This window comes from Cydia strobilella, chromosome Z (assembly GCF_947568885.1).
Source record: "Cydia strobilella chromosome Z, ilCydStro3.1, whole genome shotgun sequence".
NCBI lineage: Eukaryota > Metazoa > Arthropoda > Insecta > Lepidoptera > Tortricidae > Cydia > Cydia strobilella.
Window position 1 is genome coordinate 26,589,375 of NC_086068.1, and position 13,817 is coordinate 26,603,191.

At 38.1% G+C, this 13,817-nt stretch overlaps 1 protein-coding gene across 1 annotated transcript in view; it reads left to right on the forward strand.

Annotated features, from left to right (window-relative positions):
* The window catches only part of LOC134753720 (uncharacterized), a 190,881-nt gene that overhangs the window by 158,329 nt on the left and 18,735 nt on the right, over positions 1 to 13,817 (forward strand). The window contains exons 69-71 of the mRNA XM_063689659.1: positions 3,123 to 3,266; positions 3,565 to 3,724; positions 5,025 to 5,167. Coding sequence (XP_063545729.1) covers positions 3,123 to 3,266; positions 3,565 to 3,724; positions 5,025 to 5,167 — 447 coding nt within the window. The remainder of the gene's footprint in view (positions 1 to 3,122; positions 3,267 to 3,564; positions 3,725 to 5,024; positions 5,168 to 13,817) is intronic.

Sequence of the window (13,817 nt, forward strand, 5' to 3'; positions counted from 1 at the left end):
TATCTATTTCAACTGTGTATGTGTGTAACTGTGATTGTTCGGCTTTTGAATGAAAGTAGCGTCGGAGTGTCGTTATTTGTTTATTATGCAAGTTCTGTAAATCTATCAGGCCTCTTCCTCCTACTTGCCGTGGCAAAGTTAGCCTTTGAGTACAGGATTTTGGATGATGCTTTCGGTGCTTTGTTAGGTTTGTATTGATGATGCGTTGCAGGTTTTTTAAGGTTCGATTGTGCCCAACTTATTATACCAAATGAATATGTAGGAACCGGAATGACCAAAGTGTTTATGGCTTTTATGGTATTTTTTGAATTAAGGTGAGATTTTAGGATACCAGAAAGTCTGTGTTTAAATTTCCGAGTGAGTTCCTGTTTTGTCTGCTTTTGATGAATCTGGCCGGATTGATGAAAACCTAAGTATTTATATACATCTTGCTCGGTCATGGGGTCTATTTGATCTCCTGTGTCTAAGGTATAAGGGTTACTTTGAATTTGGCCTCTATGTATCGAATAAACTTTGCATTTGTCTACACCAAATTGCATCCTTAGAAAATTCTTGAGTAATGTCAGCCAGTTGGAACAATTCTGTAATATTATTAGCAAAAAGGGCTCAAAGCATCCCCTTGGAAGATGCCTCTACGAATACGAATCGGTTCAATAATTGATTGTTCTTGTTGCTTTAAAGTTAATGTAGTCTGCCAATTGTTCATAGCTGTTTGTAGGAATTGAATTAATGATGGGTGAATTTTATAGCGTTTTAAAATGTATATGAGCCAGCTATGGGGTACTGAGTCGAATGCTTTTCGGTAATCTATATACATAGCGTGAAAGTTTTGTTTACGTTTCGAAGCGTACTTCATGGCTACTGCATCTATGATCAATTGCTCTTTACACCCCTGGCTATTTTTCCTACAGCCTTTTTGCTGCTCTTTGAGTATACTATTTCGTGATAGGTGGGTATAAATTGTTTCACTGATGCATGTTGTTAGGATTTTGTAAATGGTTTGTAAGCAGGTAATTGGCCGGTATTTTGCAGGGTTAGAAGTATCATTATCTTTGGGTAGCAAGTAGGTGCGGCCCTCGTCAAGATAATGAACATATTCAAGTCGTTAGATCCGGTGCCGGTGCCGGTGCCGCTGAAATATACCACCAGGGGCCTATTGCGCACATATACAACACACATGCATATTGGGGGCATAATAAAATACAAGCAAATACTATTAGTGATTTTGTATCTAAAATCACTAATAATATTAGCTTGTATTTTATTATGCAATCACAAGGTTATTCATTTCAATGTCAGATATGATTTCTGGACACCTTCGTACCATGTTACAGTGACAATGATACGAGATCCCGAGCGGTTTTCATATTAATTTACTTGTAAACAGACATGATTTCGTTTAGAAAAATCGCATCTCTGTAGCAAAAGTTCAAGTAAACTGAAACTATTGGCTCACAATCTCGCATTTTACTCCCCTTGCACGTTGAATCCGTCAAACTACCTGAAAAAAATCCTGTCGCGTTGGCGTTTGCTAATAGTTAGGTCATATTTTTGATAAAATCGATTTCGACTGGCAAATCATGTTACTTTTTGGCAACCGGGTTTTTCAACCTAATTTGACCCCGCTGAATCCGAATTTGCCGGTTGCCCGATCGAAATCTTGACCGGAAGTGAGATATTTAAAATGGCGGCCATTATTACCGACCCTAATGAGTTCCTTGTATGGAGACCCATATTTTTTTAATATATTTTTTTATAATAATTATTGCAGAAAATAGCATTAATAATAACACGTATTTTCTGAAAGTTTGGAGTACCCATCTGCTATGGTTCCAAATATACAGGCCTTTAAAAATTAAACAAAAGCTTTTTCTAGGTTTTCGTAAGTAACTCGAAAACGGTGGCGCATAGCAAAAAATCTTCTACACAAGGAATCTGCATAAAATTGCCTACAAGAAAGATTCTGTACAATTTTTCGCTAGGATTAATATTCAGGGAGATATTAACGCGGGAAAGTTAATTATAATCAATTTTAAAGTTCCTTTGTACTTGTTCGTAACAAACTCGTAAACGGTGACCAAAAGCTAAATAAGTTCTTATAAATAAATAATGACATTAATTATGTGTACAAAACGCGAAAGTTTAAAGTGTTCAGTTAATTACAATCAAACTATTTATAGATACTTTGAAATACGCATTTGATTCGCATAGGTAAAAGTAATGACTTTGTTTAAAAATACATAAAATAGGTCAAATAAAATCATACTCACTTTAAGGTCCCTAACATTTGTAGGTACCTGTACCTATAACAATTTTTGGTTTAGGGGGCTGAATCGTGCGTGAAACATGAAAATTTGAGACTCTTTTTGACAATATTTAAGGTTTTAGGCTTTAAAGTGTCAGTGTACACATTACAATCCCGATTAATTGCTTAATAAAACGATAAATTTATTTAATATTCGTACCTATTCTCATATTTCTCATACTAGACGCTTTTTCACCAAAAGAGTCTTACTCTGCGCACGTGGATTAAAGGTTTCAAATGCGTGCTAAAAGATTTAACCATTGAATAAATATTTAAATAAACAAATATATAAAAAAATAAAGGATAATTAAAGCCCTTCGAGTGAGTTTTGTAACATAACGAGGCCTCACAATTGGGAATTCGTATTGCGGTGCGCCGCTGACGATGATGTTTTCCACATTTAAAGGACTGTATATTTTGAACCATACCAAATAGATACTGAATATTTTCAGAATATACGTGTTATTTCAAATGTTATTCCTTGCAATAAAAATTATCAAAAAAAAATATAGGTCTTCATACAAGGAACTCATTATTACTACATAGCGATGTAGGGCAATAATGGCCGCCATCTTGAATATCTCACTTCTGGTCAAACTTTCGATCGGGCAACCGGCAAATTCGGATTCAGCGGGGTCAAATTAGGTTAAAAATCTGCTTGACAAAAAGTAACATGATTTGCCAGTCGGATCAAGAAGGAGAGCGATTTTTTTTTTGTCTAGTGTCTAGACACTTTAGACTATAAAGCTAGTCATTCATAATTTCCACTTCGATAAACTTGAGTTTAGAAAACAGAGTTTCTATCTAATGTGTACAGATACCAGTGGTGATAGTGCAGCAGAAACATGAAGGGCGGTGGCTGGTGACGGTGGCGCCGGACCCATGCCCGCAGTTCGTGGTGCACAACCGCTCGAGCCACGCGCTCGTCATAGCGCAGCCCGACCACTCCGGCCCAGTGAAGGTAATGTTCACATACGTAGCCTAAAGGATGCTAGTGGCTCTGTGACCTGTAGACCTTGCGAGCCCCCATGGATCGACCATATTGAAAAATTCCATTAATATGAATCTACAAAAAAACTCCTATAATTATCGAACCAGCTCGCAAAATGTCACGAGAATCTGTGTTGAGAAATGCAACCTGTAGAGGAGAACAGCCGGGCATTTGAAAGCATTGCCCAAGCTGAAACGGAGACGCTTCGTGCTCTTTCGGTCTATTGGGTTCAAGTTATGTGTGTGTAAACTGGTGGTTTCGTTTTCAGACCATAGCTGAATGTCCGGGCACGCGGTGGCACTGCGCGGTGGAGGCGGGGGGTGTGGTACACTACTCGACGCCGGCGCACAGTGCTCGGTTCCCGCCGCCGCCCAACGCCGCTCCCAACACGGACCTCATTCCTTTCCTCACTATCAGCAAACTCAACGGTACAGACACTCAATTATATTTTCTCAAACATGAAATGAAATATTAATATTATGTTCTTCATATTAGGCTGGGAAGTATCACTTCTCAGGCGCGGCTAGACGAGAGGTCTGTAATGAAATTTCATACAAAATTGCAGGCCTAGGCCGGGGAGTGGCTCTTTTTTAATTTTCATTTCACATATATTTGTGACACAGCATCATGGCATTCAGCCATAAAAAAAACTATAAACAATATTTGCTTTTTGGTTCGGAATGACAATAGGCCAATACGCCTGATAATAAAAAACGATATTTGATATATTTTGCAGGTTTATTTGTATAAAATTAAAAAAATAATAATAAATAAAACATTATTAACAAATTCCAATAATACTGAATTGCAAATTTAACTACAAATACAGATTAAAAATATAAACACGCGTAGGTATTTTTTTAATCGTTTTGGAGGTAAAGTTGAACATTTTTCATTCTGTAATTCTATTTTATTGGATTTATTGTGCGTTGTTAATTGTGTTATTTAATATGAGTTCCGACGAAAATATTAAATGAATGCCTGTTAATTGTACTCCATGTTTAAGGCAACGATGTATGTGATGCATAAGACAGTCATCTCATAAATATATCTTGAAAATTTGTGTAATAAATTGACAAACTACATGTGTAAAATATACGACACGTGTGGAAAACATAACTAATTTTGTGATTAGTTTCTTTGGAAATAAAACTTTGATTTCGTAGAGATTTATTTATTTACTTCATTGCATGTTTGAGAAAAGCACTATACATATCGGAGTGAAAAGGGGTTGTCGGCCTCATAAGTAATCTATATGCATTCGGCCGGCAACCCCTTACTTCCCAATCTCTGTAGTAATGTACTATTGGTGTATTTCACAATTGAGATAAGTACAAAGTGGAGCTCACGCTAACCTGTCCACTTAACACATAACTGGTGATGAGTCTTCAGTTGAGCGGGGATCGGAGATCGGTAAATGTATTGTAGGAGGAGGATGTGAGTGCGTACTCCAATCTTAAAAGCTGGCGACGCACTTGTAACCCGTCTGGTGTTGTAGGTGTCCATGAGCCATGAGTGACGGTAACTGCTTACCATCAGGCGATTCGTCTGCATGATTGCCTCGTATATCATAAAAATAATGCTTTTGGAAGGCGGAATGCCGAGCTACGGAAACTGGTCGTCATCAGCTACATAACATTGATCGCGGATAGTACTGGTACGCGGCGGATTTTTAGGAAATTGCTTTTTAGTTAAACACGCTATATATAGTTTGTGGTGATGTGACAGAGCACCAAGATCCGGAGTGGAGCGACGGAGTGGCGGCAGCGGGCGGCGAGCAACTAGTGCAGTTGCCCGACGGCGACACCGTCAAGCTGCGCGTGCGGCCCCATCCGCACTCGTCGCTGCTCGAGTTGAAGGACGTCGACGAGGTGCGTCATTCACTTCTCTTACCTGATCTAAATTGTCATTTTTGGGGATTATGATATTAAAATACGGGATTCCAAGATTTCCGTGTGAAATTTACGGACACGTAAAAAAAATAAGTAGTCTTCCAAATTTAAATTCGCAATTTTCGTGACATGGCTACATTTTCCACGAAACGGGACCAAAACTAAAAATTCGAAACATCTGGTCCTATTACGGAAAGTGATTCTACCTTCAATGTAATATGATTTCAAGCACTAACTACTCTCACTCACTACTCGCCCTCAACCCAAAAGACTACTGAGGCCATAAAACTTGAGGCAGGGGTAATAAAGCTCGTCGGTCGTAGTGATGGCAATGTGTCGATTACGAAGTGTTTTAAACGTCGATGTAATTCTATTTTATTTTAGTTTTACTGTAATTGTCCAATTATATAATGATGTTTGTCTGTGTAAATAAGGTAATTGTTTACTAATAAACTAATGAGGTATCTATACCTCATAATTTAAAACTAATACGGGACTTAATCGCGTACAAACTTAGGTTTATTTATGGCCTGACGTATTGAAAGTGACGTTACGGTCGTGGTCACAGGCCGACTGGCGAGGAATTGTATCAACATCTTCTTGCCGCGCGGGTTTTGCGAACTACCCGCACTTGATCTTGATTATTAACTTGTACGCTAGGGTTGTCACTTTGCCTACACACAACACTCACGACATCCAATGGTATGTGGCGGGATGTTTTTTCCCCCTTACATTTGCTAATTACTGGATTCCACGAAGACGAAATCCCCTGTCCCTCATTTTGATTGAAATTTCGATGTGTTCTGATTTCAATTGCTTCACGTACCTTCCTGCTGTAGTAAAGACGTTCCGTTGGGGGCAACTAAGGTCAGCAAAAGATGTTATCCCTTATCAAACACCTGGCGTTTATAAGATTGATTGCAGCTGTGGCAGTTCCTATATTGGGGAAACCAAACTCACTATAGCGGAAAGGGTCAAGGAGCATATCGCAGCTGTTAAAAAACGTCAAATAGATAAGTCTGCGGTAGCCGAACATTTGCTACAGTCGTGACCAAACCACTGGATTGAGCTCCATAATCCCAAAGTCCTCTCAACGGAACGTCTTTACTACAGCAGGAAGGTACGTGAAGCAATTGAAATCAGAACACATCGAAATTTCAATCAAAATGAGGGACAGGGGATTTCGTCTTCGTGGAATCCAGTAATTAGCAAATGTAAGGGGGAAAAAACATCCCGCCACATACCATTGGATGTCGTGAGTGTTGTGTGTAGGCAAAGTGACAACCCTAGCGTACAAGTTAATAATCAAGATCAAGTGCGGGTAGTTCGCAAAACCCGCGCGGCAAGAAGATGTTGATACAATTCCTCGCCAGTCGGCCTGTGACCACGAACGTAACGTCACGTTCGGAACGTCAGGCCATAAATAAACGTAAGTTTGTACGCGATTAAGTCCCGTATTAGTTTTAAATTATGAGTGAAAATCGTGTTAGTTTAAATCAGTGTACCTATACCTACCTAGTAGTTACCCTTTTTATACTACAGTTTTACACTTCTATACCTTAAATAAATAAATTGTATAAATGTGACGTTTTCAACCAGAAGGTACCACATTGTCGCTTGTCGATAAGTTTGATTTCGAATTGAAATAGCGCCTTATTGACCACCGACAGTAAGTACCCTTTTGGTTGAATTACAAACTTGCAGGCCTAGGCCGGGAAGTGGCTCTTTTTTAATTTCCATTTCACATATATTTGTGACACAGCATCATGGCATTCAGACATTAAAAAAAACTATTGCTTTTTGGTTCGGAATGACATTCTGCCAATACGCCTATAAAAAAAAACAATAAACGATATTTGATATATAGTTTGTCAAAGGACTGTCTCATTTCAAACATAGACAGAGAGAATCATACTATCCTTGTCTTACACTAGTACTAGCACCCAAAAGAAAAGGATGAGTATAGTTTTTTTCATTCCTCTTTACTGCCAATTTGGTTTGACCAACTATATTTTGCAGTTTTATTTGTATAAAACCTACAAAAAAATTATTAAAAAAAACATTATGAACAAATTTCAATCATTTTGAATTGCAAATTTATAGTTGGTCAAACCAAGTTGTCAGCAAATAAGAACAAAAAAAACTATACTCATCCTTTTCTTTTGGGTGCTAGTACTAGTGTAAGACAAAGATAGTATGATTCTCTCTATGTTTGAAATGAAACAGGCCTTTGACAAACTATAACTACCTATACAAATACACATTTAAAATATTTCATTTAAACATTAGCGGTAAAAATGTCTACTCAAACACGCGTAGGTATTTTTTAAATCTTTTTGGAGACAAAGTTGAACATTTTTCAATTTTTTCATTCTGTAATTCTAGTTTATTGGATTTATTGCGCGTTGTTTATTGTGTTATTCAATATGAGTTCCGACAAAAATATTAAATGAATACCTGTTAATTATACTCCTACAAAGTTGATAGCGGAAGCAGAATTGACTTAAAATAACTTATCTACTGCCGCGAAAATAAAAGGCGAAGTGGATGTTTTATGAATTGAAAAACTAAGAAAAATGCTCACAGTTTATCAGAAAGTTTTTGTGGCATATTTTAAAGAACTGAATGTAACTATAAAATCGTCAACACTGGGAATTATATTTCATGTTTAAGGCAATGATGTATGTGAAGCATAATATCAACATAAAATGTAATCTTAGTTATGTGGCTAAAACGACAGTCAGACGGATGCAAGGCGAAAAAATCAAAGATACATAAATATAAGTACCTATCTTGAAATTTTTTGTAATAAATTGATTCCGCGCGAACTACCCGAACACGTACAACGATATTTTGTGAGCTCCGTAATTTTAATTCCATAAAAGCGATTTAAATTGTTTATTCTTGGCGAATTTTATATAAATTCAGTGCATTACTTTGTGCTTATCAAAATGTAACATGTGAAAGCAACCAGTGTACAGTGTAAGAAGTACAATTCATACATATAGTTTGCAACAATATTAAAAACACCGTCAGAAACAATAAATAACATACCAGCAAAGAGGATATAATAAAATAGAGCGGTACTGTCACAGTAAATTCACTGCCATCTATTGACACACTTTAAAACTAAAGATGAAGATTTATAAAAATACGATAAAATGTATTTAAATATGGATAAATGATTTTTTTTTATTTGCATTAATTATTTTTATGATTTTGACCCATGTTCTTTCACTGATATGCGTTAAAATTGTTAAATAACAAACGAAACCGTCAACGCCATCTATACGACAGTAGGCCAAAGCCAGTAGCACTCTCTGATCGAGAATCAAATTTTCTTGATTTTCGAGGCACGTTTTTTCCTTAGACTGTGTCCATCTATTACGGAGTTACATCTATCTTTGATACCAGTGAACGCGTAAGCGGCTTCAAAATTCCGCGGCGCTTACGCCTTTTGTGATACTCAAACGCCGTGATCGTACAGCACTGCGGAGCATTTAGTAGTGTGTCGTTTGCCTCAATCGGTTTAAAGATAACGCCATACAGAGCAGTTAGGAGCCTTTAATAGCTTGCAACTTTAATTAATTGTAAAAAATGCATGAAAATGCAAATCGCAGTGTGCACGATGCGGTCAAGTGCGCGGGTTGTGATGACCCTTTATACATAAATGAAAAATTGGACTGTTCAAAATGCCATTTGGCATTCCATTACCAATGCTGCCGTATAGATGAATTGCAGTTCAACAACCTTACATTCACCCAGAAGGCAGGCTGGATTTGCCCAAATTGTAATGGCAGTGCAAGAAAAGGGAATAACCAAAATACACCGATCCGAAACCAATTTATGTTAGAGGCCGCGGCGCAGCTAACCGATGTCGACATGAAGACTCCTGCATCATGGGTAACCCAGAGGCAAAAAAGTAACAAAGAACACGCCGATCATTCTTGGCTATTGCATTAATCTGGTAATAGAAGTCATCAATGCCTAACAAAAGAAGACGTCCGCGATGTCGTTGGTACGGAGTTACGCAACATTTTGTCAGAAGAAATAACCAAAGTTCTAAACCGAAGTGTGTCCGCTCATCTGCAGGATGTGAAGGCAGAGATAACGGGTCTAAAGGAAGAGATAAGCAAAGTTAAGGATTCCATGGACTTCATCAATCATCAATTTGAGGATATCAAGGACACACATCATACGTCACAGGAGTGCAAGCGTCTGACGAGGGAGGTAGAAATCCTACAAGCTACAAACACAGAACTAAATCAACGCATTACTCAAATAGAACAGCATTCACGTGCTTGCAACGTTGAAATTCAATGTTTGTCTGAACACCGATCTGAAAACTTAGTGACGGTAATTATGCAGTTAGCAAAAACAGTGTCCTGCGACATAAAAGAAGATGATATCCATCACTGCACTAGAACAGCTAAATTAGATGCAGCTAGCTCGCGACCGCGCTCAGTAGTAGTACAGATGAAAAGTCCCATAACACGCGACAGACTACTTGCGTCAGTGATTAAATTCAATAAAACCCACGAGGATGACAAACTCAACTCTAGCCATCTTGGCCTTGGTGGCGATAAGGTCCCTATATATGTAGCGGAGCACCTTTCGCCGTATAATAGGGAATTGCATAAGGCGGCAAGAAAAGCAGCAAAAGATAAGAATTACAAATTTGTTTGGGTTCGAAGCGGGCGGATCTTTATTCGCAAAGACGAAACGTCGCAAGCCATTGTTCTGAAAGACCTGTCTTCAATTAGTCGCCTGTTGTGTCTAACTTAACTCTGTACTATCAAAATTCTAGAGGATTAAACACTAAAACCATAGACTTTCTATGCAATGTTTATGTCAATCAATACGATATTTGTATCACTGAAACGTGGCTACAGGATAATATAAGTGATGGTGAATTGTTCGATGACAGATATAATGTGTACAGGCGTGCACGAAATATTGATAGTCCATCAGCTAAAAAAACTGTCGGAGGTGTTATGGTAGCGGTGAATAAGAGATTAGTGTCTTACAGAATGTATGAATTTGAAACACAACTGGAAGACTTGTGGATAGTTGTAGAGAACAGATCTAGAGATTGTGTAACTAAAATATGCTTATGCTGTGCATATCTACCCCCACCAGTAAAATTTAATGATCTGGAGCTGTTTGTTGATAAGGCGTCCACAAATGTTATTGGTTTTACTGAAGCATTAATATTAGGAGATTTCAATTTGTCTTCCGTGGATTGGATTGCAAGTAATTCCGATACATCTATGTTACCTGTAAATAGTTCTTGTAATGTATACCAAACACTTATTGAATTCATGGCCTTTTGTGATCTAAAGCAGTATAATAATGTTATGAACAGCAATAATAGGTTACTTGATCTTGTGTTTTCAACAAATACAGTCTCTCTAGATCAAAGTAATTACCCGCTAAGCATTGTTGAGTCTTTTCACCCACTGTTAGAAATGCCCTTAGATTTAAAACTTGAGAGTACTCTTTCTCCTACGTTACGTCCAAAATTAAACTTTTTAACCGACTTCAATTTCATAGAAGGAGGAGGTTCTGTATTCGGTTGTGGCTATTTTTTTTTTTTTATGTATTATCACCGATTATTCCGAGACCCGTGGTCCGATTTGCGTAATTCTTTTTTTGTTCGAAAGGAGCTACTTCCAAGTTGGTCCCATATTAATCTGGTTCTGATCTGATGATGGGATCCCTGAGGAATTGAGGGAACTCCTCAATTTTTAAAGGCACATGTATGGTGATTTGGGTGGTTTCATAAGCAACTTGAGCATTTTCTCTCGAAAACGACCAATTTGATGAAGTGGACCTGATGATGATGATTGTTTTGAAGATAGTGATGATGATTTTTTTAATGTAGGATGTTCAGCGATTACTCCGAGACCCGTGGTCCGACTTGAACAATTCTTTTTTTGTTTGAAAGGAACTACCTCCAAGGTGGTCCCACATTAATCTGGTGCTGTTCTGATGATGGGATCCATGAGGAATTGAGGGAACTCCTCAATTTTTAAAGGCACATGTATGGTGATTTGGTCGTTTTCTTAAGCAACTTGAGCATTTTTCTCGAAAACCACCAATTTGATGAAGTGGAGCTGATGATGATGATTGTTTTGATGATAATGATTTAAGCGATTACTCCGGCACCCATGATCCGATTTGAGTTATTCTTTTTCTGTTTGAAAGAAGTTACCTCTCCAAGGTGTTTTCGTAATATTTTTGATTTTGATCTGATGATGGAATCCGTGAGGAATTGAGGGAACTCCTCAATTTTTAAAGGCACGTGTATGGTAATTTCGGTGTTTTCTAAAGTAACTCAAGCATTTCCTCCCCAAAACCACCAATTTGATGTAGTGCAACTGTAGCCTAACCACGAGTTTGACACTAAATATTCTTCATAACTTACTTTGTTCACTAATATGCCAGTACGAGCGAGATGCATAAACAGTAAGTTACGCACACGATAGCGAATATATCAATGTCAAACTCGTGGTAAGGCTACTGATAACTTCCCTCGTATGTGTATTATGATTTTTGATGTAGGTAGTGTTGGAAACAACCAAAGAGACTGAGAGGTGAAGGTAGAGGGTATTAGTGTTTGGGGGTTTGAGGTTGGGGGTTGAGGGGAGGTGAGTTGATGGGTCGGGGACTGAGGGGTTGGGAGTTAAGGGATTGGGGGTTAGGGTTAGGAGTTAAGGGGTCTGGGGTTAGGGGTCGGGGAATGGCTGTTGAAGGGTTGGTGGTTTAGGGTCGAGGGGTTCAGTGATCAGGGGTTGATGTGCTTTGAGGTTGAGTGATCGGGGGGTTTGAGGGATTGGGTCAGTGGCGGGGCGGAGAATGGATTTAGTGATTCTGATTATTTAATAAAGTTTACGAATTTACAGTTAAACATGATTATGTTTTTCATTCATGCGTCACGCTCTTAACAATGTCTTAAAACTAAACATGGAAAAATAAAAACTTTTATAAAAAAAAGATAAACCGACTTCAAAAAGGATGAAATAAAATATTATCCTTTTTAGGGTTCCGTGTTTAAGTATATGCGTTACCAACTGATATGTTTGAAGTCGGTGCCAAACCAAGTACTCCAAGTAGTAACAATACCAGTCAAAAATAATCAGCTTTATATCTATAAATCCCATTACAACTGTACAAATATTATAAACGTGAAAGCAATTATGTCTGCCTCTTTGTTACCTTTTCATGGCTAAACAACTGAACCGCTTTAGCTGAAATTTTGCATGAAGGTTCCTTGAATTGTTTTATATTTTGAAATGTAGTCCTCTGGATAAGCGACAGAAAATAACTCAGTCCCAATCCCACACTTGCGTGCTATGACTGTTCAAGAATTAGTAAATGCTCTTTAAAAAAATACGACGACAAAACGTATTAGATTTACACTAACGTGCCGACAAGCATGGTACGAACTGCGCCAAGAAGGTTCAACCGTGTGTTCTGTTCTGAGGTATACAGAAAGTTCGTTTATTGTCGTCGTGTACGCTGCGTCTTACATAGGCGAACACTCGCGAACGCGAAGCGAAGCGACGCGGCACGGCGCGGCCGGCCCAAGGCGTTCGCGTTCGCAACGAGATCGCCCACGTAGGACACTTCTATATCTATGTATCTTTATCGAATTGCACTGCAAAATTACTATGAATATATGGTTTAAAATTTGGCTTGGCACCGACTTCAAACATATCAGTTGGTAACGCATATACTTAAACACGGAACCCTAAAAAGGATAATATTTTATTTCATCCTTTTTGAAGTCGGTTTATCTTTTTTTTATAAAAGTTTTTATATAATGCTAATTATGATGAAATAATTAAATATTTAATCGATATTGATTGGTTCTTATTGTTAGAGGCATGTCGGGATGTTGATGAAATGGTACATAAGTTATACGAGACATTACAGGTCGCTATTAAAACGTTTGTTCCATTAACTAGACCTAAAGGAACTGTATAAAACGCCTGATTTACCGTGTTTACTCAAATTCCCGGTAGATGTCGCTTTTTATATCTAGAACTAGCGAACGGTTGTCTATCGTAGGATACATAAGATATTAAAGTTATTTTTGTATACGGAGGTGATTTGTGTGAGCCCAATAAACATACTATTGTTTATACAATTAAACGAGGTGTTTAATTGAAGCTTTCCTTTCGAAACCAGTCCAAATTGTACATGGTCCTTCGAACCGGATAAGCCTGTGGCTTTTTGAAAGTTCAGTGCGGACTGCACTTCGTCCCGTGCTTAGCAGTGGATCGCTGCTTTAAAGGCCGGGTAGTTTCCAGCTAGCTGGGTTGCTAGCGCCATCTAGCGACGAGTAGCCGAAGCTAAAAACGGAAGCGGATACGAGTGGCAGCAGTTTAAGAGGTCAAGTGGCGCCATCTAGTTCCAGCAACTGAAAAAGGAGTTCAGCGAAGTGTGACGTCACGTCAGTTCAGTGAGTGTGTCAAGTGTGAATCGTGAGTACTTTAAAATTTATTTCTCTAAGAGATTTTCAACCCTATGAACAATAGTTTATTTCGTGATATCAGTTATTTTGCTATGGAATTTTGAACTTTATTTACAAGAAGATATTTACTTTGAAGAATTCGATTGTTTA